Source organism: Dreissena polymorpha, chromosome 16 (genome assembly GCF_020536995.1).
Source record: "Dreissena polymorpha isolate Duluth1 chromosome 16, UMN_Dpol_1.0, whole genome shotgun sequence".
Lineage (NCBI taxonomy): Eukaryota > Metazoa > Mollusca > Bivalvia > Myida > Dreissenidae > Dreissena > Dreissena polymorpha.
This window is the reverse complement of record NC_068370.1, coordinates 3,536,465-3,563,040: the sequence shown is the minus strand read 5'-3', so window position 1 is coordinate 3,563,040 and position 26,576 is coordinate 3,536,465. Positions and strand designations below refer to the sequence as shown.

Here is a 26,576-nt window from a genome sequence, read left to right as displayed (position 1 = left end):
TACTATTTCGGGTCACCGTGACCTTAACTTTTGACCTAGTGACCTGAAAATATATAGGGGTCATCTACGAGTCATGATCAATGTACCTATGAAGTTTCATAATCCTAGGCCTAATATGTTCTTGAGTTATTATCCGGAAACCATCTGGTGGACGGACAGACATACGGACGTACGGACCGACATGTGCAAAACAATATACCGCCTCTTCTTCGAAGAGCGGCATAAAAATAGGGTATGAAAAAAAAATTTGGGTGCAAACAAACATGTGGGTACAAATTTGCGTAAAAAAAAAATGTGTGTAAAAAAAAAAATGGCTACGAAAAAAAAATTGAGGTAAAAAAAAATTGGGTACAAAAAAAAAATTGGGGGTACGGGGAAGTAGTACCTGTGGACCTCTCGATAAATTTGAAAGAGGACGGGAACCATTAAGCTACCTTTACCTTTATCAATGGCCCTGGGGTGGGTAATGTGAACATGGATGGTCGAGATAGACCGTGTTTTCATCAGAGATGTTCAGTATTAATTTGAAGTCAATTGGTGAATAAATGAAGAAGTTATGATAAAACAAAATTTTGGGTGGGCGTGGTTGTCCACTATCTCCTCCTACACTTTTTGCACTAGAACTTTGAAACTTAAACGCATGGTAGCAATAAGCATATGTGCGACGGTGCACATTCGGCATTTTGATCTGACCCGTCTGTCAAAAGTTATTATCATGTGCGTCACATGTTGTTAGTAAAATGATTTTTTTTACCCATTTTTAAGTTTTGGGTGTGCGTGGCTCTCCGCTCTCTCCTCCTATACTATTAGCACTTGAACCTTGAAACTTACACACATGGCAGCTATTAGCATATGTGCGACGGTTCACTTTTTGGAATTTTGATCTGACTCAGTTATGCTGCACGCATGGAAAAAGACTAATTGGGTATAACTCTTCAATATTGAAGAAATGTATCACTGCATGACGTTTTTCATTTAAATCCCTTCATTACTTTTTCCCACAATTATATACAGTCTGAACATCTGTTTTTCGCTGGAACAGATTCTAACATAAAAGTAATATCATTATGACAACAAAGTAAGTGTTTGATTTTTTTATTAGGAATCAATGTTGCATATCATATGATTATTAAAATCCAATCACTCATGATCAAAAGAACAGTTTCACAATGTTCGAATGAGAACAAATAGTACGCGTTCTATCATCGTGAATATCACAGTAACAATGAAACGTTACACATGTTAATACAATACATATTCAACCAAATGTATATGGACCATAGACATTCAGATTTGGACTATATTGACTTGATTTTCAAGCCATAAGGACTGCATTGTAAGTCCATGCAGACTGTGTTTTAAAAGCATACATCACAACAATAATTTTAACTCTTTCAGTGCTGGAACCAAATTTTGAAGGCCTTTGCAAACAGTTTGGATCCAGATGAGACGCCACAGAACGTGGCGTCTCATCAGGATCTAAACTTTTCTATTCTGATAGTATTCTTTGAAAAAATTGAAGAAAATGCTACTTTTTGAAATTCAGCAGACAACATTTTAGCAGACGACAAATGTTAGTGTTGGCACTAACATTCGACTAAATACATTCGAGGTTCATTCTGGGAAAATGGAATTTAGTGCATGTACGTAATTTGGCCTGAGGCTGAGGTGTCTGCACTGGCTAATCAGGGCCACTACTTAACTGGACTTGCTCAGGAAGAGACTTCCTGTTACAAAAGATACCAACAAAGCAGAAAGTGTCTTCCCTCATTAGCCTGTGCAGACTGCGCAGGCTAATCTGGATGACACTTAGTCCAAATGCATAAAGCCCATTTTTTCCCAGAGTGCCGACACATGATAATATTAACCCTTTGCATGCTGGGAAATTTGTCGTCTGCTAAAATGTCGTCTGCTGAATTTCAAAAAGTAGCATTTTCTTCAATTTTTTTCAAAGAATACTATCAGAATAGCAAACAGTTTGGATCCTGATGAGACGCCACGTTCTGTGGCGTCTCATCTGGATCCAAACTGTTTGCAAAGGCCTTCAAAATTCAGTTCCAGCACTGAATGAGTTAAAATATCAATCAAGAATATAACACAATGGTATGTTCAAGGTGAGAACTGTGAATCCTCCACGTCATCTGTGCTGCTGAAGGCTTCATAGATGTTTGCTGCCAGAGTCTTGCTTTGTTCCATGAGCAGCAACTCCTGACAAGCAACCGGCAACAATTATGTAATACCATTGGGCCTTGTTCTGGGAAAACGGGGCTTAATGCATGTACTTAAAAGTGTCATCCCAGAATGGCAAGGGCAATCTGCACAGGCTAATCAGTGATGGCACTTTCCGCCTTAATGGTCTTTTTGGATTATAGGAAATCTCTTCCCAGCAAAAATCAAATTAAGGCAAAAAGTGTTGTCCCTGATTAGCCTGTGACGATACATTACAAACATGCATTAAGCCTAATTTTCCCAGAGCCCTGCTACATTATTTTTTTAGTGACAGTTTTGACATTATTTTCTCCAACTGACTATTTCCTAAAATATTTATGTTGAAGTTTGCAAATAACGTCTACTGTGTGTGATAAATGACACTTCTCAAAACTAAGTGTTTTTTTTTAAATACCAAAATGGCTGTTTTTTTGCAGAGCTTTGACCCATATGGAATAATACATATGTGTTTGCTGGAAAAACAGTATATTAAACAGACAACAAATTCTTTGTATGTTGATACGAAATGTAGAGTGAAAAGCACGAGCCTACCACTTTTCTAAATGGAAAGCCTTACACTCTCAGACAAGGTCAGAATTGAAAATGTGAGATTATTTTTTTCTAAATTTAATCTCTGCAAAAGCTTATGATATTTTCAATAAAGTTTTAAGACTATAAATCTCCTATGAACCAATTACTAGTAAAACAAGCAAATGTGTTGTAAACAGTATAATCCTTAAACAAATACTATGTGTAGAGTTATTGTTTTTATGCACTGAAATTCTCCTAATTGATATTTATACACCCATGAAGTTTCATGTTCAAATGTTGTGGCCTATCTGAGATATAGCCATGAAAAGTTACATCATATAACAAGAGGGCCTGAAAGGTCCAAAGGCGCTCACCTGAGATAAAAAGAAATGACCTGTTCTTTGCAGCCCAAGATAGCAATCGAACAAATGTGCTAACCAAGTATAATGAAGAATGAACAACAAATGGCCCCTTGGCAGCTGTTTTTTTAACAGACCTGAACCATTTTTTAACTCTTCCAAGATATGTCAAAATTTCATGAAGATTGTGAAAAAAATGTGTCTTCTAGACTGTTCACATGTTGTCACTATATACATATAAAGAAAACTGCCCCACTCCATGGCGGCCATGTTTTTTCACTGATCACGACCATTTTTAAATGTTTTGACAAAATTTCATGATGATTAGGCAAAACATGTGACTTCTAGAGTGTTCACAAGCTTTTTTACTATATAAATATAAGGAAAAATACCCCCCCCCCCTGGCGGCCATGTTTTTTTACCGATCCAAACCATTATCGTTCTTAATTGTCCTATCCAGGTGTGGTAGTGCGGTCTCCTTCGCTTACGCAAATGAACCGGTCACAGGACAGTTACAAGTTATGTAACTTTGTAAGCACTTATGTAATGCGGAAATATTTATTTGACAAACTCTTATTTCCGGTCAGGATGAATATACTGACTGGTTGCAATTCAATTAACTTAAGGCGTTCAGTCAGGGATGCCTAAATACACTCAAAGAATTTATTTATAAGTGAAAACCAAGGCAGCTTTAACAAAAATAACTTATTCTTATTCCAAGAACTCGAAAAATGAAGAACAATGACAGAAAATTCAGAACAGGTACAAGCCAAGTCTAAAGAATCTAAGTATTGTTACAAAAATGAACAGCAAATACCTTAATGAATGTAAAAAGAAGTTCAAAATCTGTAAAAAAACAAACTGATACTGTTAGTCTAGAAAGTGCTTCAAAAATCTAGTTTACAAAATAGGTCTAATTTAATCTAAAGAACAATATTTATGGAGATTAGGAAACTTTAGTGAATTAAAAGTAAAAATAAGAAAAATTTACTACAGTTATTGAAATAGAATAGAGTCTTTCTAATTTAGAAAATGCCAAATAAAATAATCTAAATAATAAGAATAATTTAGAAAATAATGCCAAAATGTCTTGATGCTGGTGTTAAAAATAATTTAGAGTTTAATTATTTCAAAATTCCAACATTTTTCAAGAGCTGTTAAATTTTCAAGAAAGCATCAAGAGGTGTTTAAATCAGCCCAAACAGCTCATTTTATACAGTTCAGAAAAGATCAATGGCAGAGTAGTCAATTTTCCCTCAGAACAGTGCATTTATCAATGATCAATATCTTTCCAAATTCCAGAGCAGAACTAAAAATAGATTACTGAACCAGGATAAACAAGGGAGATAAATACTGCAAATCATGTACATGTTGTCTTTCTTTCAGTTATCTCTTAGTTGAAAGGCTTATCATTACATAACACAGTTAATGTCACATTTATTATTGACATAATAAAACCAAACTTTACTACACAGGAAACCAATGTTCTGACCAAATTTCATGAAGATTGAGCAAACTAGAAAGTTAACAAGATTTTACTATAGCCATATATAGCCATATAAGGAAAAATGCCCGGCCCCTTGGCAGCCATGTTTTTCAAGCCAAGGTTACCATTTTTTAACTCATCCAAGATATCATTGGGACAAATCATCTGAGCATGTATCATGAAGATCGGAAAATAAATGTGGCCTCTAGAGTGTTAACAAGGTTTTACTATAGCCATATAAGGAAAAATGCCCCACCCCCTGGGCATGCCATGTTTTTCAACCAACGGACATCATTTTCAAACTCGTCCAAGATATCCTTGGGATGAATCTTCTGACCAAGTTTTATGAGAATCGGACAATAAATGTGGCCTCTAGAGTGTTAACAATATTTTGCTATAGCCATATATAGCCATATAAGGAAAAATACCCCGCCCCTTGGCAGCCATGTTTTTCAAGCAATCGTAACCATTTTCAAACTCATCCAAGATATCATTGAAACCAATCTTCTGACCAAATTTCATGAAGATTGGACAATAAATGTGGCCTGTAGGGAGTTAACAAGGCAAATGTTGATGCCGCACAACGCATGACGGACAAAAGGCGATCACAAAAGCTCACCATGAGCAAGTTGTGCTCAGGTGAGCTAAAAACAACAAAAAGAAATATCTCCTGTTTAAGAAAGTGGAGTGCTATGGTTCTTGTGCACAAAGCAATTTTCCTTATTGCTATCTATACTACAAATGGAATTTCATGTTAAAATAGTCTATGGAATCTGAGATATGGCGCTGAAAAGTTACATCATACAAAAAAAAACCTACAATAACTCATATTTATCAAAGTGTAGAGTTATTGTTCTTGTGCACAGCACGTCTCCTCATCGATATATATATATATATATATATATATATATATATATATATATATATATATATATATCCCTAAGTTTCATGTTGATATCTCGAATAGTTTCTGAGATATAACTCTGGAAAGTTTGTGACAGATGGACAGACGGTTTGAAAGATGCAATGACAGATGGACGGAATAACGGAAAACTCCAATTTTATATCCATCTACCTTTGAAGGGGGATAAAAACACTTCAATTAGAAAAGATATAGCTATGTTATGCAATATTAATTTTATGTGTGCGCCTTATATCCTAGTTTGAGTCAGTTATCTCACTAAAAGATGAAAAAGTGAACAAATAAATGTGATGTTTCTCATCTACCCATGTGACCTTTACTCAGAAAAATATGGTATACACAACACAGATGGACTTTTGTATAAAAAGGACGTTATGGTTTTAAGAAAATTCCTGATGAAGCAAGTTGAATATCTGTACTTTCTTCGTTTTATGGAATTTTTCATTTAAAGGATCTCTCTTCTAAATGAAATTGTAGTGCAGAAGTAAAGTGTTGTCCCTGATAAGACTGTGTGGACTGCACAGGCTTATCTGGGAAAACATTTTACACTTGTATTTTCAGCTGCCCTTCATGTAATTTTTTCAGACCACTATTCACAAGCAGTTGACTTACCTGGACTAAAGGGTTGGGCGCGTCACTGCCCAGTTTCATTAACAGGCTGCTCACAAATGGAATCAACTTGGCCATTGGTATGGTCACTTCATGGAGGCTTCAATAGAACAAGGGTACTCATTTATATGAGCTGGTCACTTCATGGAGGCTTCAATATAACAAGGGTACTCATTTAAATGAGCTGGTTCGCAGAAAACTGGACATAATGCATGATGTGAAGAGTCATCCCTTCTAAGCAAAAATCCAGTTTAGGTTGAAATTGATGATAAGCCTGTGCGAACTGCACAGGCTCTTCTGGTACAACACTGTCTGCACATGCGTAAAGCCACGTGTTCACAAAACATTTTTTGCAATCTAAAATCTATTTTGCTTGTCATTGAAAATGTATTTCCATTGTAGTTGATTGGCAAAAATGAAAATCGATGTCAGTTAAAATAGATTTTGGATTGCAAAATCGTTTTGTGAGCACAGGCCAGTTTTCCCAGAATGAGGCACATATCTTCATGCCTACCACCACACTGGCAGCCAAAGGCGTGAGAAAGAAACTCAGTCCATCAAAATTTTCTCACTTTTGTTTAATTGTTCAATAAATGCATAATGATTTGTGGTATAGGATCAAAGCACTAAAACGCATAATAAGAGTGCAGCGAATGTGTGCTAAGAAATGTTTATTGGTTTTTAAATCAAATCATTCCATTATGGGGAATTTACCACAGCTCTGAATGGATTTACAAGACAGTCATTTACAATACAGTTAAGCAAATAAACTAACGATCAACAGTATTCTGGAACAAAAAGAATTTAGGTAAAACCTGATATACTATTTCATTACATGTAATTAAATATTATTAAATTTGTAAACCATTTGAAAGGTAATCACTTTTCTTGACAAAGAGGTCAAGAAGCACCAGATACAAATAAAACAAGACATGTTTGTGAAACACTATGTCCCCCCCCATCTATTTGACCTTGAAGGATGACCGTGACCTTTCACCACTCAAAATATTCAGCTCCATGAGATACACATGCATGCCAAATATGAAGTTGCTATCTTCAATATTGCAAAAGTTATGGCAAATGTTAAAGTTTGACGAAAAAAAAACAAACAAGACTATTGTCAAGCAATAAAAGTCCCCTACCGGCTCCACCATTGTCAGAAATTCCAGATTTTTAAAAATATATATTTGTTGCCATAGCAACCAATTTTTTTATATTTAGGAACGAAATGAAATGACGTGCATAATGTCCATATTGCCATCTATCCATGTTTCAAGTTTCATGAAAAAATATTAAGAACTTTAAAAGTTATCGCAGGATCCAGAAAAACCACCATTTTCAGCAGTATTTCTAGTCTATTTGTTGCTATAGCAACCATAATTTTTGAAGTAGGAACGAAATGAAATGACATGCATAATGTCCATATTGCCATCTATCCATGTTCCAAGTTTCATGAAAAAATATTAAGAACTTTTAAAGTTATCGCAGGATCCAGAAAAGTGTGACGGACGGACAGAGACAAAACCAAAAGTCCCCTCCGGTGAAACCGGTAGGGGACTAAAAACAGACAGGGCAAAAACAATATGTGTCCCCCAGTATAGACTGGTGACATGAAAAGCATATCAAAATAATTACAAGTAGTCTAGATCTACACTTTTCATGATCATTTATTCACAAATATTTAACTTCAAGCAAATTTAAACTGCAACTTACTGTACTATCGATGTCTCTGTTTTATGATGAGATTTGAACAACTCTGCAAGATAATCCTGAACCTTGGCAAACCCTCTGTCAAGCCCCAATGAAAGCACACAGTGGAAATCTGCACTGAAAAAATAATAACATATGCATGCAAAAACTTTTTATCATATGGATTATCCATTTCATAATGAAATGTTTTAACAAATAAATGAAATATAGAATTTGGGGTGAAATTAGAAATTTCAGGTCTAAACAATTCATGTGTGAAGCTTGCATTCGACAGGGACCTATACAAAGATTGTTTATATAGGTCACTGCATTCGCTAATCAATTAACTTAAAAACAAAATTATCCCCTTTCATGGTTTCATAACGTTTCCATCAAATCACTTCTTAAAATAAATAAATGAAGTTATCATGTGAAATAAGTCTGGTTGTCTCATATCATATCTCAATAAAAAATTTTTGAACATCTTTTTGTTTAAAATTTCAGACTTGATTTAAATCGTTGTCTGATATCAATTGCTTTTTTTATGTTCTGAAATAAATTTACTTATGTTAAACTCTGCTCATTTTATTAAAATGTGGCATATGACATCTAAGATGTAACCATCTCAGTATGACCATACCATGTGGCATATGACATCATTTTTAGCTAGCGACTGAATCAACTTAACCTTTGCTTAAAAATTTGAAAGCTGTTTTAATACATTGTTTCCTTTCTATATTTTGACAAAATAAAGTAAAAAGAAAGCATTCATTCAATCGTGGAAAAACACACAAATAGCAATTTTTTAATGAAACTTTGTCATAGCCAAAATTCTTGTTTTTACTACCATCTACAAATAAAGGTTATTAACTTGTTAAAGTTTTAGTAAGATCCAATCATGACTTTAATAGGAGTTGCACACACAGGCTATAGATGGACAAGGGAATGCTTTATTCATCCCACTTTATGAAGGCTTATAAACAATGACATATTTGATTGTTAAGTGTGGATGACCAGCTAACATCAGACTTTACACACGGAAATAGGATATGTTAAATACCTTTCTAAAATATCTTCTGTTTCCTTCAACAACTTGCCATATGTTCCATCTTCTATGGAAGACTGAAAATATTGGAAAAATGCACTTCATTGGGTAAAACACTATACAATTATTAACTATTGAAATTCTTCAAGAGCAAATTAGAAGATACTAGTACCCTTGTACCGGAAAATAATGTATTCTTTTTAAGTCATGTTTGACAGGATTTTACATGTAAGTTTATGGGACAAGTCTTAATAATATCAAAATGTAACATTCATCAAAATATGCAATTCGACCATGCAAGCCAATCTTTTTAATTACATTTTTTTTCGTTCAAGATATAATTGCAAACATATCTCGAAATTTACCAGTGAAGTACTTGTGGGCGTCTACTAAATTTGAATATTTAAGTTATAGGATGGTCCCACAAAAACTAATTTTGATCCTGACATATCATTAATCTTCCCCAGTAAAGAGAAACAATTAATTCTACATTTATTTTCAAATACATACAACTAGTTGTTTTAGTTAGTCTCAGCCTAGCAATTTTAGCTCATTTGCATATAAGGCCTAAGCCTATATAAACTCTCTAAAAGTCCATATTCAGGGAATAACTAGTACTTAATGTGTTTGCAATGGGTAGGGATTCATTTCGGGACACCTATATTTGACACATTCAGCACCCACCCTTCCATTTCTCAGATGCCAGAGTGTAATGGCATAATAAGTTATGGTTATCCAAAAAGTCCTGTTACCTCACTGTCACAATATAGACATGTGATCTGTTACACACTTGTGACCTTTGCTGTTCCTAAAAAGACCTAAGTGTTGACCCAGCTTTAATTGCACCTAAATACATGCAGCATTTTGCTTTATGTATTTTCTAAGTCATATTTTACCAGCTGACAGTGACAAGAATCTGGAGTTTCATTGAACCTCCTTCTGGGGAAAACTGGGCTTAATGCACGGGCATAAAGTGTCGTCTTACATGTAGATAAGCATTCAACACAGGCTAACCACGGATGACATTTTCTGATGTAAGAATATTTTTCTGTTTAAAGGAAATCTGGTCTTTAGAAAAATCATGTTCAGACGGAAGGTGTCGTCTCTGATTGGCCCGTCTAGAACAACACTTTAGGCCAATGCAGTAAGCCCAGTTTTCCCAGAACAAGGCTCAATCATCTCATTGCATACCTGTTTGACTGCGTTCCAGCACACCAGATGCTGTGTGAGAGGCAAGGTGGCAGGATGGTGAACCCCCAACTCATGACCGTTCTCCACCCGAGCGCGCACGTGTTTCACCATCGCCTCAAGGTTTTGCAGTGTTAGCTTCTCCTTTAGTGATACACTGGAAGCAGAATGATGCATAGAAGGGTCAAAATGTCCCGCTTGACAGAAAAATGGGGCTACCCTGTCAGATAATGAGTCCATTAAATCTCGCGAGACTCACCGGTAACAGCGGACAAGGTAGCTCTAGACCAGACTGTGCAGGGCTCGAGCTATGCTGGGCGCCTATGGCATAAGACCTATTTTTGCATGACGTGGCTAAAATATAATTTCATGAAAAAATGAAAGAAACCAAACAAGATGGTAAGTGGGTAAAGCCCCAATATGTCTGTCAGAATATAAGAATATAAGAATTAATTGTATAATTTATTAGTTGAATAATAAGAAATAATAAAATATTAAATCATAATTACCACATATTAAACATAATTTGTTCATTTGGATAGGCAATTTGAATGTTATACAAACATGCAGATGAAATACAAATATTACTCAGCCTTTTTGTATGTACAATCTTGTTTTGCAGTTCTGTTAATTTAATTATGTTTAGACTTTGAAGCAAATTGATTGAAATACCATTGTGCAACCATGCATGCCATTAAAACTGGTTTGAACCGGCATGATTACATTGACCCAGCTACACCTCTATATTCATTTTTATGTTTAATTTTGTATGTATAGTCCTTTATAGTTCAGGCAATTAGAAAGCTCCATTTAATAAACAAGAGCACCGCCTTGCGGGTGCAGACCGCTCATCTATTTTCTTTTTAAAGGTGAAGGGACTCTCATTTTCAATCACAAAGGAGGGAGGAGTGGAGTGAAGAGGGGTGTATAGTGTGGGGTTGTGGACATTTATTACATTATCTTCCAAAAAAGCGAAAAAAAAAAAAAAAAAAAAAAAAAAATCGGGGGGGGGGGGTATAGTGTGAGGGTGTGGTGATAATTTGTGAGATGATCTTAAAAAAAAAAAAAAAAAAAAAAAAAAAAATCAAAAAAAAAATTTGGGGGGGGGGGTGGGGGGGGGTGGGGTGGGGGTATAGTGTGAGGGTGTGGTGGTCATTTGTGAGATGATCTTATAAAAAAAAAAAAAAAAAAAAAAAAAAATTAGGGGGGGGGGGGGGGAGGGGGGGGAGGGGGGGGGAGGGCACGGGGGATGGTTTGGGTGAAGTCTATTGTGGTATGTCAGGTAAGAGTAGTTTCATCAAAGTATCAATCAAATCTAATCATAAATAAAGAAGTTATGGCAATTTTAGCAAAATTTAATAATTTGACCTTGAGAGTCAAGGTCATTCAAAGGTCAAAGTAAAATTCAAGTTGCCAGGTACAGTAACCTCATGATAGCATGTAAGTATTTGAAGTTTGAAAGCAATAGCCTTGATACTTCGAGTGGATCGAAACACAAAATTTAACCATATATTAAAAGTTACTAAGTCAAAAAAGGGCCATAATTCCGTAACAATGACAACCAGAGTTATGCAACTTGTCCTTTTACTGTACCCTTATGATAGTTTGTGAGTGTTCCAAGTATGAAAGCAATATCTATGATACTTTAGGGGTAAAGTGACCAAAACATAAATCTTAACCAAATTTTCAATTTTCTAAGTATAAAGGGCCCATAATTCCGTCCAAATGCCAGTCAGAGTTACATAACTTTGCCTGCACCGTCCCCTTATGATAGTTCATAAATCTTGCAAGTATGAAAGCAATAGCTTTGATACTGTAGGAATAAAGTGGACCTAAACACAAAACTTAATCAAATTTTCAATTTTCTAAGTATAAAAAGGGCACATAATTCTGTCAAAATGCCAGTCAGAGTTACATTACTTTGCCTGCACAGTCCCCTTATGATAGTTAGTAAGTGTTGCAAGTATGAAAGCAATAGCTTTGATGCTTAAGGAATAAAATGGACCTAAACACAAAACTTAACCAAAATTGTCAATTTTCTAAGTATAAAAAGGGCACATAATTCTGTCAAAATGCATGCCAGAGTTATCTAACTTTGCCTGCCCAGTCCCCTCATGATAGTAAGTAAGTGTACCAAGTTTGAATGCAATAGCATTGATACTTACTGAGAAAAGTGGAACTAAACGCAAAACTTAACCAAAATTTGCAATTTTTTAAGTACAAAAAGGGCACATAATTCTGTCAAAATGCACGCCAGAGTTATCTAACTTTGCCTGCCTAGTCCCCTCATGATAGTAAGTAAGTGTACCAAGTTTGAATGCAATAGCATTGATACTTTCTGAGAAAAGTGGACCTAAACGCAAAACTTAACCGGACGCCGACGCCAACGCCAACGCCAACGCCGACGCCAAGGTGATGACAATAGCTCATAATTTTTTTTCAAAAAATAGATGAGCTAAAAACTAGCTGATGTTGACAAGGATTTCTCTCTTTACGATATTTCTGGAGTTTCATTGTTACTATAACCTGTGATCAAATTAGCCTTGTTAGACCAGAATTGACTTGTCAACAGCTCAACAGACCTCTGAGTCTCCTTAGTGACTGCATCTTTCACTCGTAACATCAACTTCTCTAAGCCTGCAAAAAAGGAGAAAAAGAGAAAAAACTTTAATCCAGGGACAAAATTGTCACAAAACCAGATTTTCAATGTGAAAAAAAGTCTAATAAAGAGAGACAACTCAAACTGAACTGATTGTTTATAATTAACCCCCTTTGTTTCAAAATAAATCTATTTTTAGTCGTGGCAACCTTGACCTTGGAGATATTGACGAAATTCACCGTCCCATGATGGTGAACAAATGTACCAAATGATTTTAAAATCCCACAATGAATGACATTGTTATGGCCTTGACAAGCTCATTTATGGCCATTTTTGACCTTCAAACTCAAAGTGTGACCTTGACATTGGAGATATCGACGTAATTCTTTCGCGCGACACATTGTCTAATGATGGTAAACAAATGTGAACAATTGTGCCAAATGATTTTAAAATCTCACAATGAACAACAAAGTTATGGCCTGGACAAACTTGTTCCGCCTGCCAGCCCACCCGCCCTCCAGCCGACATTGGCCAATCTAATAACTAGATTTTTCCTTCGGAAAACCTGGTTAAAAATTTACTATACTAATATGTCATATTAAGAAACAAAATCTACATCTATCAGTGGATATTACCATTCATGGGGCACATTGATGGTATTTTGCATGTTTATACAGGTAGACATGTCATTTCACATGGATTTAACTTCGCATGATTAATGTGTTTCTGTAGAAACAAGATTTATAATTAATGTTTAACAAATGCTTCCTCACACATAACTTTTAATTTCAACAAATTACAAGATTTATTCTCTGTAAATCAAAAATGCTTTTGCAAACAATAGTGTAAACATTTTGCCAAAGTTAATGCAATTTTATCGTTATTTTATTGAAAAGAAATTAAACTTAAAATGAAATCCAATAGCATAAAAACGGGAATAGATCAACAAGTCTCTTGAATAAATCAAATAAATGGATTCTGCAAACAGTAAAATTCCATGTATCTAAACAAGATGCTTGTAGCAAGCACTGTATAACAGTCAATCATGGAGGATGAAAGAAGTCACATTAGATATATATCATCATCATATATGCACCGACTTTAAATAAAATTTGTATTGTATTGTATTGTTTGGATGAGGGGATATTAATGAGCAAAAGCCCACTGGCCTTTATCCCCTGATATGTGTTCTAGCAGCTGAATTTGAAGAGACATTTTTAATGTCCTTTAAACAAGATAAACTGAAAGAACAAACATGAAATATGCCCTCATATATGCTGAAAGTCTGCAGTTAGCACAGTATACATGTATCTCTGATTATTAAGAAGCACCCGGTAACAATTACAATGTTTAATAACCATTTATTGTCAAATACCCCTAACCTTTATCGAAGAACACCCTGACTAGCCCTATATATCTCTCCTGAACTTCAGTTGGAGCAACTTGGATCATTGTGTTTGCTTTCTGAAAAAGAAAACATACCAATACAATGACCAAAAGCATGAAGTGTGAATACACGTATTGCATCTGTGCAAATCATCTCTATGGATTAGCCTATGCAACGTTTTTAAGCTTAGATGGTATTTTCTTTTTCACTGAAGTATCTTTGCAAATGAATATGAGACTGAAAGTTCCTACTTAAATACACGAATCAAGCGCAAAATACACATGCTGAAACAGAACAAAATGTTGTATAAAAAATAATCAAACCCAACAAAGCTTATTCCATTTTACATCATAAAATTTGATATCTGTACTAAAGCTAAAGTTAACCCTATTACTGTTCTTACTGTCCAACTGCCTACCAGTCCTTTGTGCTGTCTAACGTTGTCTGCATACATGTAGCCCCCGATAATGTTGAGCTGCACCCTTAGCATCATGCACATCAGAGAACACGCGTACACGACTGTGATCATACGGGTGAAACCTTTACAACAAGACGGGAACAAGAGTTAGGTAAAACAAACAAGGGCAGTATTCAGAGAAAGCCCAAGGGGAAAACTGATATGCCTAAAAGAGTATGATTCACATATTTTGGCATATTTTGAAATAAGGAATTTAACCCTTTCCCACTCAGAAGCAAAGTGAAAATGGCTATGTGCAAACAGCATAAAACCAGAACAGCCTGCGAGTAACTCCCTATGTTCAGATTCTATGCTGTTTGCTGCTCATCAGTATCTAACCTTTGGAAATGAAGCCGTAATAACTTGAATCTAGTAAGAAAGGTCTTAAATTAAATATATAACTTTCTTAGGCACTACAATTGCGTGAAAATATGTATCTAAGTGGTAAAGGGTGAATGTCTTATCTTCACATCATCATTGGAATTGCAAATGTTTAACCCTTTCAGTGCTGGAACCGAATTTTGAAGGCCTTTGCAAACAGTTTGGATCCAGATGAGATGCCACAGAACATGGCATCTCATCAGGATCCAAACTGTTTGCTATTCTGATAGTAATCTTTAAAAAAATCGAAGAAAATGCTAATTTTAGAAATTCAGCAGACAACATTTTAACAGACAACAAATTTCCCAGCATGCAAAGGGTTTAGTATGGATGCTCCAGAAGAATGAGCTTGAATATACATGTAAATCAATGTGCTGATTGTAAGCATGGGAAACTGGGAAAGGAAAAACTAATCATAACATATCATCAAACAGGAACAACATGACAACAAGGGCATGACATAATAGTTGATATATTGACATTAGCCAATCAGTCGCAAAGATATTGCATGGCAAAGCAAAATGTACTATTTGAAACTAACCCCCCCCCCCCCCCCGTTCTCACATAGCTGTGACTTTACGACGATCATCCCGATCAAGCCACGATCTGAAAAAAAAGGATCGAGGCCGATCGGAGTCTAAATCGAGCAATTTGAAAAATTATGGTCTTCATTCAGACCATTCATGATTACTGCGTTTACTGCCCCGACATTCAATATCATACTACGACGCTACGCAGAGCTTTTACTGCCCTTTTACTACGATCATGAGGATCCCTCCATGGTGGTTCCGCGCTCCCTATACGATAACGGCGCTTCTACTACGCTCTTTTTACGACTTTACATCGATTCTTTTTGGCCACGATCCTGTTACGCTTGTTTTTAGCATGTTCAAAATAAGCGTGGCGAGAGCCTATAGCTCTCCGATCATGAAGACTCTACCGCAATCATACTACGCTTATGAAGACTCTACTACGTTTCTCCTGCGATTCGTCACGATCGGCCACGTTTTCGGCCATGCTTTGATCGTAGTAGAAGCGGCGTCTTTGTGTGAACGGGGGTTACAGGGCGATAAAATATTTGAGAGGAACAACATGATATCATACAGGAGTTCATCCTGCAATTTGTCATGCCGTTCAGATGATTAGTTCTTTTCCAGTCAAATTGAAATATTCCTAGGAACATGTCCTTTTTGCAATCAAAGGGCAATAACTCCCTCAAGAAAAAATTGAACCAGAGCAACTTGAAAATTCGCTCATGTTAAACCTGTAGGTTTAACATATCATACTAAATATTTTTATGTATATTTTTATGTATATTTGCCCTTTAATTGTAGTACAAATTGTTTCCAGTCTTTCAGCTTTTATACACTTGTTATTTCTTCATCATGTTTTATAGTCCGTTGTACAAGCTGCCTGAGCTTATGTTTGTTGTTTAACTCTTGCCGACTCAAAATAAATCTTATGTTATCTTATCTTAGGAATATTACATATGTTTATACAGTTTCTTCCAACGGGAAGAATAGCTCTTCTTATCTTACATGGAAGAAAAACATTCTTCAGAAAATATCAAATGTATTTGAATGGTACAACTCATACAAGCAGAAAGACCTGAAAATATGCACATGACAATGGAGCCTGTATAGTATAGGGATGCCGGATAAAAAAACAACAGATTATTTACGTATTATTAATTTACAAACTTACTGCACATCTTCAAGTCTTCCCATAGTTCCAGCTTATTGGATGGACTGAAAGATAAAATGTAGGGACACTATAAGGCAAGATGCACAATGAGCCAATATTTGAAATACGTCATTCAAAAATGGGTCTTAACCCTTTGCATGCTGGGAAATTTGTCGACTGCTGAATTTCTTAAATTAGCATTTTCTTCGAATTTTTTCAAAGAATACTATAAGAATAGCAAACAGTTTAGATCCTGATGAGAGGCCACGTTCTGTGGCGTCTCATCTGGATCCAAACTGTTTGCACAGGCCTTCAAAATTCGGTTCCAGCACTGAAAGAGTTAACCCTTTCCCACATAGATACATATTTTGACGCAGTTTTAGTCCCTTAGAAAGTTACATTTAATTATATACCTTTCTTACTAAATTCAAGTTTTAAAGTCTTCATTTCCAACTATTAGTTACTGATGAGCAGTAAACACCATAAAACCTGCAAGTTACTTGAGGCTTTTCAGGTTCTATGCTGGTTGCACTAGCCAATTCACTTTTGGGTTATGCCATATGCAGTATGCCTAACTTCAGACCTTCCTGCCCTTTTTTACGTCTGGTCATGAGCTTCCTTGTTCGCTTTAATGTCACGCAATGTCTTGTTATCTCATTTGCAGACAGAGTAACTCACAACCAGACAGCACATACATGTATGTCCAGGTGTGTTAGGATGCTACGGTGGCCGCATATATATGGTTTATAATCAGTTTTTGCAAAATCCAGCTCAAATATCTTCAACTTGATAATACAGGTTTCAGATAATGTTGTAGTGAAATAAATTGGGATATAGGCGTGTTTCTTATCAACATAACACATGTACATTTAATATCTATATACTAGTGTATACAGGAAATAATTTTTTATAAAGTGCAAAAACTAACTTTTATGCCCTCTATAAACATAAATACTAAAAAAACAAGGGATGTTTGTAAAACCCCATATGGGCTGTCAGTTGTAGTGGCAGCCATTGTGTGAATACGTTTTGTGTCACTGTGACTTGACCTTTGACCTAGTGACCTGAAAATCAATAGGGGTCATCTGCCAGTCATGATCAATGAACTTATGAAGTTTCATGATCCTAGCCATAAGCATTCTTGAGTTATCATCTGGAAACCATTTTACTGTTCCAAGTCACTGTGACCATGGCCTTTGACCTAGTGACCTGAAAATCAATAGGGGTCATCTGCCATTCATTATCAATGTACTTATGAAGTTTCATGATCCTTAGCGTAAGCATTCTTGAGTTATCATCCGGAAACCATTTTACTGTTTCAAGTCACTGTGACCTTGACCTTTGACCTAGTGACCTGACAATCAATTGGGGTCATCTGCCAGTCATGATCAATGTTCCTATGAAGTTTCATGATCCTTGGTGTAAGCATTCTTGAGTTATCATCCGGAAACCATTTTACTGTTTTGAGTCACTGTGACCTTTGACATAGTGACCTGAAAATCAACAGGGGTCATCAGCCAGTCATGATCAATATACCTATGAAGTTTCATGATCTTAGGCATAAGCATTCTTGAGTAATCATCCGGAAACCATTTTACTGTTTTGAGTCACTGTAAACTTGACCTTTGACCGAGTGACCTTAAAATCAATAGGGGTCATGATTTGCCAGTCATGATCAATGTACCTATGAAGTTTCATGATCCTAGGCGTAAGCATTCTTGAGTTATCATCCGGAAACCATTTTACTATTTCGAGTCACTGTGACCTTGACCTTTGACCTAGTGACCTGAAAATCAATAGGGGTCATCTGCCAGTACCTATGAAGTTTCATGATCCTAGGCCTAAGCGTTCTAGAGTTATCATCCGGAAACCATCTGGTGGACAGATGGACCGACATGTGCAAAACAATATACCCCCTCTTCTTCGAAGGGGGGCATACAAATCAACAAATCAGCAGTGAATCAAAAATTTTCATTCAGCCATTCTTAAAATAACAAAAAAGTTACAAACATCAGCAAGTCACTCACTTTGATTTAAGCTCATCTGAAATTTTTTCTGTGTTCAATAATTCCCGTAACTTGTCTCTAAGTGTTGGCAGCAAAGACAAGACTGGAAAACAAAGTAAGGCTTAGGCACTTAACATATAACAGCCAAATTACTTGCTGAAGTTTCCTCTATTATACTTTATAACTGAGGCATTCAATAAAATACAAAGGCAATTCTTGTAATATAAAATATAACAAATTCTACTTTTCTCAATGTAAACTTAAGCAAAATCTGCACTGAGAGGTGTTTTATAGCAGTGGTCAATTGACAAAAACAACAACACCCGGAGCTAATAAATGAGTATCTATTTATAGGAATGAAGAAGTTTATGAGATCCTTCAATGTCTGAGTCTGAAATATATGAGAACACCGAGTGTGTCCCAGCACTCCTACTTTACTAACATATTAGACTCAAGATAGTAGGGGTGAATTTTAAGTGATTGCATTTGACGGCTACAAGTGTTTGCTTTTTTTACTGAAACATATTCAATTTTGGTGTGGTCATTTTCTGTGCGGGGAAGCTAGAGTTCCTCAAGGAAGTCCCACCTGTCCAGTATGGTGACCACATATTAAACTCATATGCACCATATGTAGGAATCCAACCTCAGTTGCCCAGATGAGAAGCACAGACACCAACCACTGGGCTTACTGACAGCCTTAATAACACTACAAGTATTCAGTTCTGCATGTTTTCCAGATTAATTATAATGAACACTTAAACTAGCATGCTGTATTCTTTATATCACCATCATAACTTTTACTTTACCTGTCATATTACATGTTCTTTGGTTGCTGTCAAAATGATGCTGGCGTCTGAAATGTATTGAAGAAAATTGAGCATTGATATTAACATAAGAATAAATACAAGTTATTTTAGTATCAGCATATAACTGGACATTTAGTATCCCTTACTCGGTGCACATCTACTGCAAAAATTGAGACGTTGAACAATTGAAACAAGAGGGCAAGAGGGCCACAGTAGCACATCTGAGAATTTAAGAAAATGACCTTATCTCAGCATCTTTTGAGCTGATTCTGAAACCATTTTTAAACTTGGCCAAAAAATCAATTAGAGAGATAACAAGGTTTTACTATAGCCATATACAGAAGAATGCCCAGCCCCCTGGTGGCCATGTTTTTCAATGGACTGGAACCATTTTCGAACTCAGCCCAGATATTATTACATATATTGTATTACAAATGTTCTGACCAACTTTCATGAAGATGGGACGATAAAAGTGACTTCTAGAGTGTTAACAAGGTTTTACTATAGCCATAAAATGCCCTGCCCCCTGATAGCCATTTTTTTCCAACCAACAAGAACCATTTTCAAACTCATTAAATATATCATTGGGACAAATCTTCTGACAAAGTTTCATGAAGATGGGACAATATATTTCTCTTGAGTGTTAAAGATAAATGTTGACAACACACACACAAATTATCAAGTTGTGCTCTGGTGAGCTTAAATGTTCTTCTCTTGAATTTGTTCTTATAAAACAAGTATATATTACAATAAACCACATAAATCAATGAAATATATTTACTTTATACATTCTTGTTGTTTATAAGTTAATATCAGTGCTTTGAAACAATTATTTCACTATTTCAACCAGAGTAAAGAAAACATTCTTCATTTCAGTAGATGATTGATTTTAAAACAGAATCAGAAAACAAATATTTTTAGGAGTGATTCTGATCACTTGTAAATTGCAATCCATAACCTACATTTATGACTTTATAAGTAAGTATCAGACAATACCAGTCAGCCCAAAATCAAGTTATCCTTACATACCCCGGTACTGTCAAATTAGTTAAAACAAACAAAAAATCCGCTATATTGAATATATCTTTGCAAAGTTACATGAAAATGTGCAACTCTTAAATGCGGCACTGAAAGCCCAGTTAACCCGTTCAGTGCGGGAACCGAATTTTGAAGGCTGTGCAAACAGTTTGGATCCAGATGAGACGCCACAGAACGTGGCGTCTCATCAGGATCCAAACTGTTTGCTATTCTGAAAGTATTCTTTGGAAAAAAATCGGAGAAAATGCTAATTTTTGAAATTTAGCAGACAACATTTTAGCAGACGACAAATTTCCCAGCATGCAAAGGGTACAGCAAGTTTCTAACCTGGCCTGCTCTAAACACTCTGCAGCTTCTTTATCCTGGAATTCTTTGAGTTGCCGAGATATATATCTGTACACATACCTGCTCCCTGAAAAACAAGCATTTAAACTTATCACACTAACCAACATCTAATACAAATTACTGCTTCACTCCAGCAGAGCTGAGCCTTACTCAAACCCCTACTCCAGCCATACAGAAATGCAGAGTTATGCACACTAGGCAATAAACTGACCATGCAATCTGACATTAACTCAAATGAATTGTGAAAAAAAACGACTTTTGTACTATAAAATGTGTCTGGAATGAAAATATGTTTAAGAAAAGTATTTCAATTGGTGCCAAATGATAAAGTTCAATAATCATGTTCTTCCTCTAGCCTCAAAAGTATATGGGTTAGAGGTTTGACCTTTTCCTTACCATAATTAACACAAAAAAACTGTTATTTCTTTGTTTAAATACTTATGTGCATTTTGGAAAAATCTTTTTCAAACCTTATACTGACCAAAAGTACTAATGCACAATCTTACTTCTTTTTAAAAACAAATAAAATGTTGATGAATAACATACTCAAATAAAAAATCTTTAGAGTTTGTACAAGAACTTACTTACAAGAGCACCGCATAGCGGATGCCAACCCTCGGATGTGGGTGCAGATTTGTATAAATGAATAAATGCTTGTCACAAGAAAAGGAAGAAAGGTAAGTAGTGAGAAGAACTCATCCAGACTATGCTTACGTTTAATATTAGAAGTCACAGTGACCTTGACCTTTGACCTAGTGACCCAAAAATTGGTGTGGCGTGTAGAACTCATCAAGGTGCATCTACATAGGAAGTTTCAAAATTGTAGGTGGAAGCACTTTGATTTTAGATCCTATGTTAAAGTTTTATATTAAAGGTCACAGTGACCTTGACCTTTGACCTAGTAACCCAAAAAAGGGTGTGATGTGTAGAACTCATTAAGGTGCAGCTATATATGAAGTTTCAAAGTTGTAGGTGGAAGCACTTTGAATTAAGAGCCAATGTTAAGGTTTAAGCATGACGCGGACGGCAGATGCCAGCGGACAACGAGCTGGCTATGACAATACCTCGAGTTTTCTCCAAAAACAGCGGAGCTAAAAATTAGAGTTTTATTAAATACCTTATCATTTTTGTTTGTGTGAATGAAAGCCATTCATGTTAAATAAGGCCTTGTACAATTTTTGTTCAAAGAGTAGTCACAAAAGAAATTATTTTTTTTAGTAGCTTTCTGTTTCAAATTATGTTCGCCATCATTTTTGGATAACAAGAAGTGATTGAGACTGGAAGCGAGTGATGTATTCTTACAGTTTTAACAAGTAGTTCACAAATGTTTGTAAACAAAAGCCATCGGGCATAAACACAATACCACCAGAATAGCTGACCCTGGGTTTGGGTATACTTTGATAAAAAAAATACTGATTTTAAGTATTGAAAAGTGTAAAGAAACAAGGTCACCTCAAACAGCCTTACTTTTGCGCTAGCTCTTTAGGGATGTGGTTAAAGTGTCTGCAGTGACCTACCAAAAAACGGCCCTTTCCCCTTGAATTTTTTTCCCATCAGCAGGTGCATTTTCCCCTAGATTTTATTCCCCCCCCCAAAAAATAAGTTTACCTGATTCAGTGTAGAAAATATATAAAATATTGCATAATTAAATTACATGTTGCCTTGAATTTGTTTTAAAAACAGTAAAATATGTTAAATTGATTATTTAAGACTTTCCTTATTTTCCACAAAATCTGGCATTTTGCGCAATTTTTTTCCCCTCAAAAAAGGCCAGGCCCTTTCCCCAAAATCAGATAATAACCCCTGGTCTGACTAGTTCTTCTTGAATGCTCTGAGCTTTTATAAGAACATAACTGATAAGTACAGCTCAGAGTTTTTCTTGTTAACCAAATTTTAATGTAAAAAAATTAAGTCTCACTTATGTCTATAAAATCGAGTTCAATCAACCAAATACATCGCTACAAACACAATACCAGTTATCACCTGCAGAGATTTGGGAATTTGTGGAGAAATACTCAAAACAAAAACTTTATGCAAAAACTTTTTTTGAATTGACGATTCAATCTATCTTACGGATGTTGCGGGGAAAGTCTTTATATTACAATTTGTTGATTAGACACGAGTCTGACGAGATCTGTCTCGCCAAGGATTTTTGAATTCGCAATACTTGGCTTTGTTTATTGCAAAAGCATACACATTTAAATGAACTGTTGACATGTTTGAAACTTTGGATTAATATCAATGTTATGTGAGCATACCATATCATGTAAGTTGTTTTAATTTGCTCATTATGTGGAATATATTACCAATTAAAGTGCCGCCCTGAGTGCGGGTGGCATCTTTACATGAATAAACGTGTAATCAGTTGCAACTCCCAGTTATCTGGAGGATTGCAACTAAGTGTCTGACTACCAGTACCACTCTGGAGACCCAGATTCAATCCCATGTTGAAGCTCAGGATTTTTCAAATTAGTGACATGAATAAGGCAATTCCATTGACCCTTCAAGCAACTGACGGGGACACCAACAATTAATACTACTTCTTTAACAAACTCGAGTAAGTGGCAATTCTTTAAATTATGTAAACAAATGACTACACAAAAAACTATCTAGACGGATATTAGTGCTGAGTAGCCTATTTTGATAATACGCTTGATGAAGTTTTTTACTATAACACAGTTAGGTTTACGAACCATATAACAGAACAGCTGTCACAATTAATTTCTTTTTGTGTCTTTTGATGAAATTCCATATTTTCCGAAACATGACAGCTTAAATATTAGCTATAGAAGTACTGTTAATAAATGTAATGTGGGTGTTCGTGAAACAAGGGAGGTAACAGAAATGATAAGGATGGGTACAGTATAAATCAGTTGAATATAAGTCACTATAATTTCTCGCACATCTTTAATATATTATTCGTGTTGTGGTTACATTCCTGCAATGTGTTCAGACTTATTTCATTGCTAATATCAAACACACAAACGATCGCTTCAAATTGTATTACAATGACACGTTTAATAAGGCGTCGACAACGACGAAATTATCTTCGTATTATCGGACGTGGGTTTCCGGTGCCCGTTTTCGTACACATGACAGAAAAGTGAAGTTGACAAGTGACAAGTTAATTTAGGTAGTCTTTTTTGGCATTAGATATATGAAATTGTAATGACGCGTGATTTTATGGTGTTTCAAACTGAACCGTATTGTTCAATAATATATGTTTTGAAAGATTTAGTTCTACATTTGCTGCGTTTAAGTGAAACGTACTCAAGAAAGTTCGCCCCAGGGGTTTTAGTAACATTGCGACCATTTTAATTTCCAGACTCCAATCATGCATTAGATTGATTTCTATTTCAGCTCATATATAAATGCTACAATAATTCAAATAATACCATTATTATAAGTTATTTTATACAGTTTAATCTTTTAAGATTGTATGTCCAATGATGTTTTTCCTTCTTTGGACAGGTTGGGTAAACGGACCCTTCCCAATAACCTTTGGATCCGTTCACAAAATGAAACAGATCCGTCCCATTTTCCGAAAAAAATACCAAAAATCCCAATCAAAATCAAGTAAACAATCCCCCAAAAAACCAACTTTACGTATGTCAAGACCATTTCAACTTGCGGCCCATTTGACCTCTCAATCTTTAACTGGTTTAAACATTAAACGTTACATTCGAACATTAAATACATGTATGTTATTGCGAAATATAAACAAGTCTGAATTTTCTTACGCTTCTGGCAATATTCGCCATAAGTCACAAAAGTAAGTATTACAGAAAAAAATTAAAGCCTAGTGAAGTAAAAAACAAATCCTTAAGCGATTTTGGCTCCGTAAAAAGTTCCGATTTTGTTTCATCCACCCATTCCCCTCAGTACACTGCAACAAAAACTCTTGACACACTTACTGCTCTGATAAGGCTATGCAGCCTGGGGTGTCTGGACTCTCATCAGCACAGAAAGGCGCCATGCTCATTTTTGATATTTTTAAAGCAGAAAAAAACAGAGAACGCTGTCTGTAACAATCTGTGTTCTGATAGCATGTTGTTGTTTGTGCAAGGCTGTGAACAAATGTTTATGTTGCGTTCCTGTGTCATATAAAGCTGACAAAAGTTAAACAAAGTCATTAAAATACCATTCTTCAATTTGTACAATTCACAACTTGATATTTCCCAATTGGAAGATTTTGTGACTCGTTTTTTTTTCTTCAAAATTGGTGGTTTCACGACACAAAAAAATCCTAAAAGCATGGGTACCAGACCCGTTCCCAAATGGGTGAAAAAAATCACTGATGTCTGAAGTGCTCATTAGAGTTGTGAGTCTGATGAGTAGGATACTAAGATAAGCTACCCTGATATTAAGTGAGCAGTACTCTAACTATGGATCAACTATTTTGTATTGGCTGTTGATTTTATTTTTTCTGAACATAATTGAAATTGCTTGTACATGAAAGGAAGCATAAGCTCTAATATGACACTTTCAAAGAAACTAATAGAAACAAAGATCGCCGTGGTGTAGTGGATATGGTGTCCGCCTAGCGATCGGGAGGTCACATGTTCAATCCCCACTGTGGGAGCGTTCTTTAGATCTCCCCCATAGACACCAAGGAAAATGGACTCGAGAGCGTTTCATATAAGCTTAGGCTTGTTATGCAATCGAGCTTAAATAAAAAGGTTTAAAAAAAAAAGAAAAGAAAAAAAGGAAACTAATATATATATTTTTTTAAAGGGGGGGTATTGGGATTTTTTTCCCACAATTTTAGTTGGGATCTGGTCTGTTTTCTTTGGGATTGGGTCCATTAAACTGCTTTTTTCTAAATAGCAGGAAAACCCCAGCATGCATTTTGGCATGCTGGTCACATTGAAGGAAGACGTGTATCAAACTTGAGATCAACAGATAAAAGGTTAAGGTCTTTGGGGCTTGTTACATAAAATTCATTATTAGATTGATTGTTATTTTGCTTCCATGAAACAACTGCATTGTTAAAATTGTACTGAATTTGTTGGCATAACTGTGTTTAAGATACGCAACACCATGGCTGACGTGAAGAAACTAGTGTTCTCCATAATAAGATTCCTGCAAGACCAGAGGACTAGCAACACACTAGAGGAAGAACAAGCTGAGAGTTTAGAAGGTAATATGAAACCAATATGATTTATGTGAAATCAAATGATCAATAAATGTTAATATCCAAAGTTTTGTATTATACGATATAAAAATTCCACAAATTTAAGGTCCAACGAATATGTCTGATTTTACAAATCCACAAACTTTCATATCAACGAAATTAAATGAATCAACTGTAATACCTTTTCATTAAGACATGGGAGGGCAGTAAATCACTCCTCAAAAATTACAAAAATATGTTTATTTAATCTCAACCAACAGTCAACTACTTTTTGAAGCAGGAGAAATAATAAGAAATTTCCAGTAAAATTTTTGTATATTTACAAATCAGCAGCTTACTTTAAATAATACTGACTGTATACATATTTAGTGGGAAATTCTGCTACTAAACTTGTTGGTCTTCTTTGGAAGTTGCAAGCACTGTTAGGTCTTCTTCACATACAGCTGTTGATTGTCCCCTACCAGTTTCACCGGAGGGGACTTATGGTTTTCGCTCTGTGTGTCTGTCTGTGAGTTTGTCACACTTTTATGGATCCTGTGATAACTTTAAAAGTTCTTAATATTTTTTCATGAAACTTGAAACATGGATAGATGGCAATATGCACATTATGCACATCATTTCATTTTGTTCCTACGTCAAAAATTCTGGTTGCTATGGCAACAAATAACAAAAAATCTGACAATGGTTGAGCCGGTAGGGGACA

At 35.6% G+C, this 26,576-nt stretch overlaps 2 protein-coding genes across 6 annotated transcripts in view; one reads left to right on the top strand and one right to left on the bottom strand.

Moving 5' to 3' along the window:
- Positions 1–1,079: 1,079 nt before the first annotated feature.
- Positions 1,080–23,600, bottom strand: LOC127861993 (peroxisomal biogenesis factor 3-like). 2 transcript variants are annotated; one of them, XM_052400831.1, is made up of 13 exons: positions 23,433–23,600; positions 20,722–20,806; positions 19,357–19,403; positions 18,572–18,653; positions 16,566–16,609; positions 14,427–14,563; positions 14,019–14,100; positions 12,620–12,674; positions 10,041–10,194; positions 8,865–8,926; positions 7,829–7,942; positions 6,119–6,215; positions 1,080–2,208 (listed from the first exon to the last, which is right to left on the bottom strand). In XM_052400831.1, the coding sequence occupies exons 1-13, from the start codon at positions 23,503–23,505 to the stop codon at positions 2,110–2,112; spliced, it is 1,131 nt and encodes a 376-aa protein (XP_052256791.1). In that variant the 5' UTR covers positions 23,506–23,600; the 3' UTR covers positions 1,080–2,109. The 2 variants fall into 2 exon arrangements, with proteins under 2 accessions (XP_052256791.1, XP_052256792.1); XM_052400832.1 differs by having other exon boundaries at positions 14,442–14,563.
- The window catches only part of LOC127861995 (small glutamine-rich tetratricopeptide repeat-containing protein beta-like), a 24,367-nt gene continuing 20,957 nt past the window's right edge, over positions 23,167–26,576 (top strand). For 3 of the 4 annotated variants that reach the window (XM_052400836.1, XM_052400833.1, XM_052400835.1), the window contains exons 1-2: positions 23,712–23,872; positions 25,768–25,879. In XM_052400836.1, the coding sequence (XP_052256796.1) occupies positions 25,780–25,879 (100 nt within the window). In that variant the 5' untranslated portion in view covers positions 23,712–23,872; positions 25,768–25,779. Of the gene's footprint in view, positions 23,297–23,711; positions 23,873–25,767; positions 25,880–26,576 lie in introns of those variants that run through there. The other variant, XM_052400834.1, reaches the window with a different exon arrangement.

Bases quoted from the DNA above. Each gene is read 5' to 3' on its own strand.
- LOC127861993 (XM_052400831.1), bottom strand. From the start codon at position 23,505: ATGTTTCGGAAAATATGGAATTTCATCAAAAGACACAAAAAGAAATTA. The intron at 8,927-10,040 runs GTATGCAATGAG...CAATATTTTCAG, and splicing joins GCTGGAACGCAGTCAAACAG to TCTTCCATAGAAGATGGAAC. The intron at 2,209-6,118 runs GTAAGTCAACTG...GTTGCTTGTCAG, and splicing joins CGCCCAACCCTTTAGTCCAG to GAGTTGCTGCTCATGGAACA.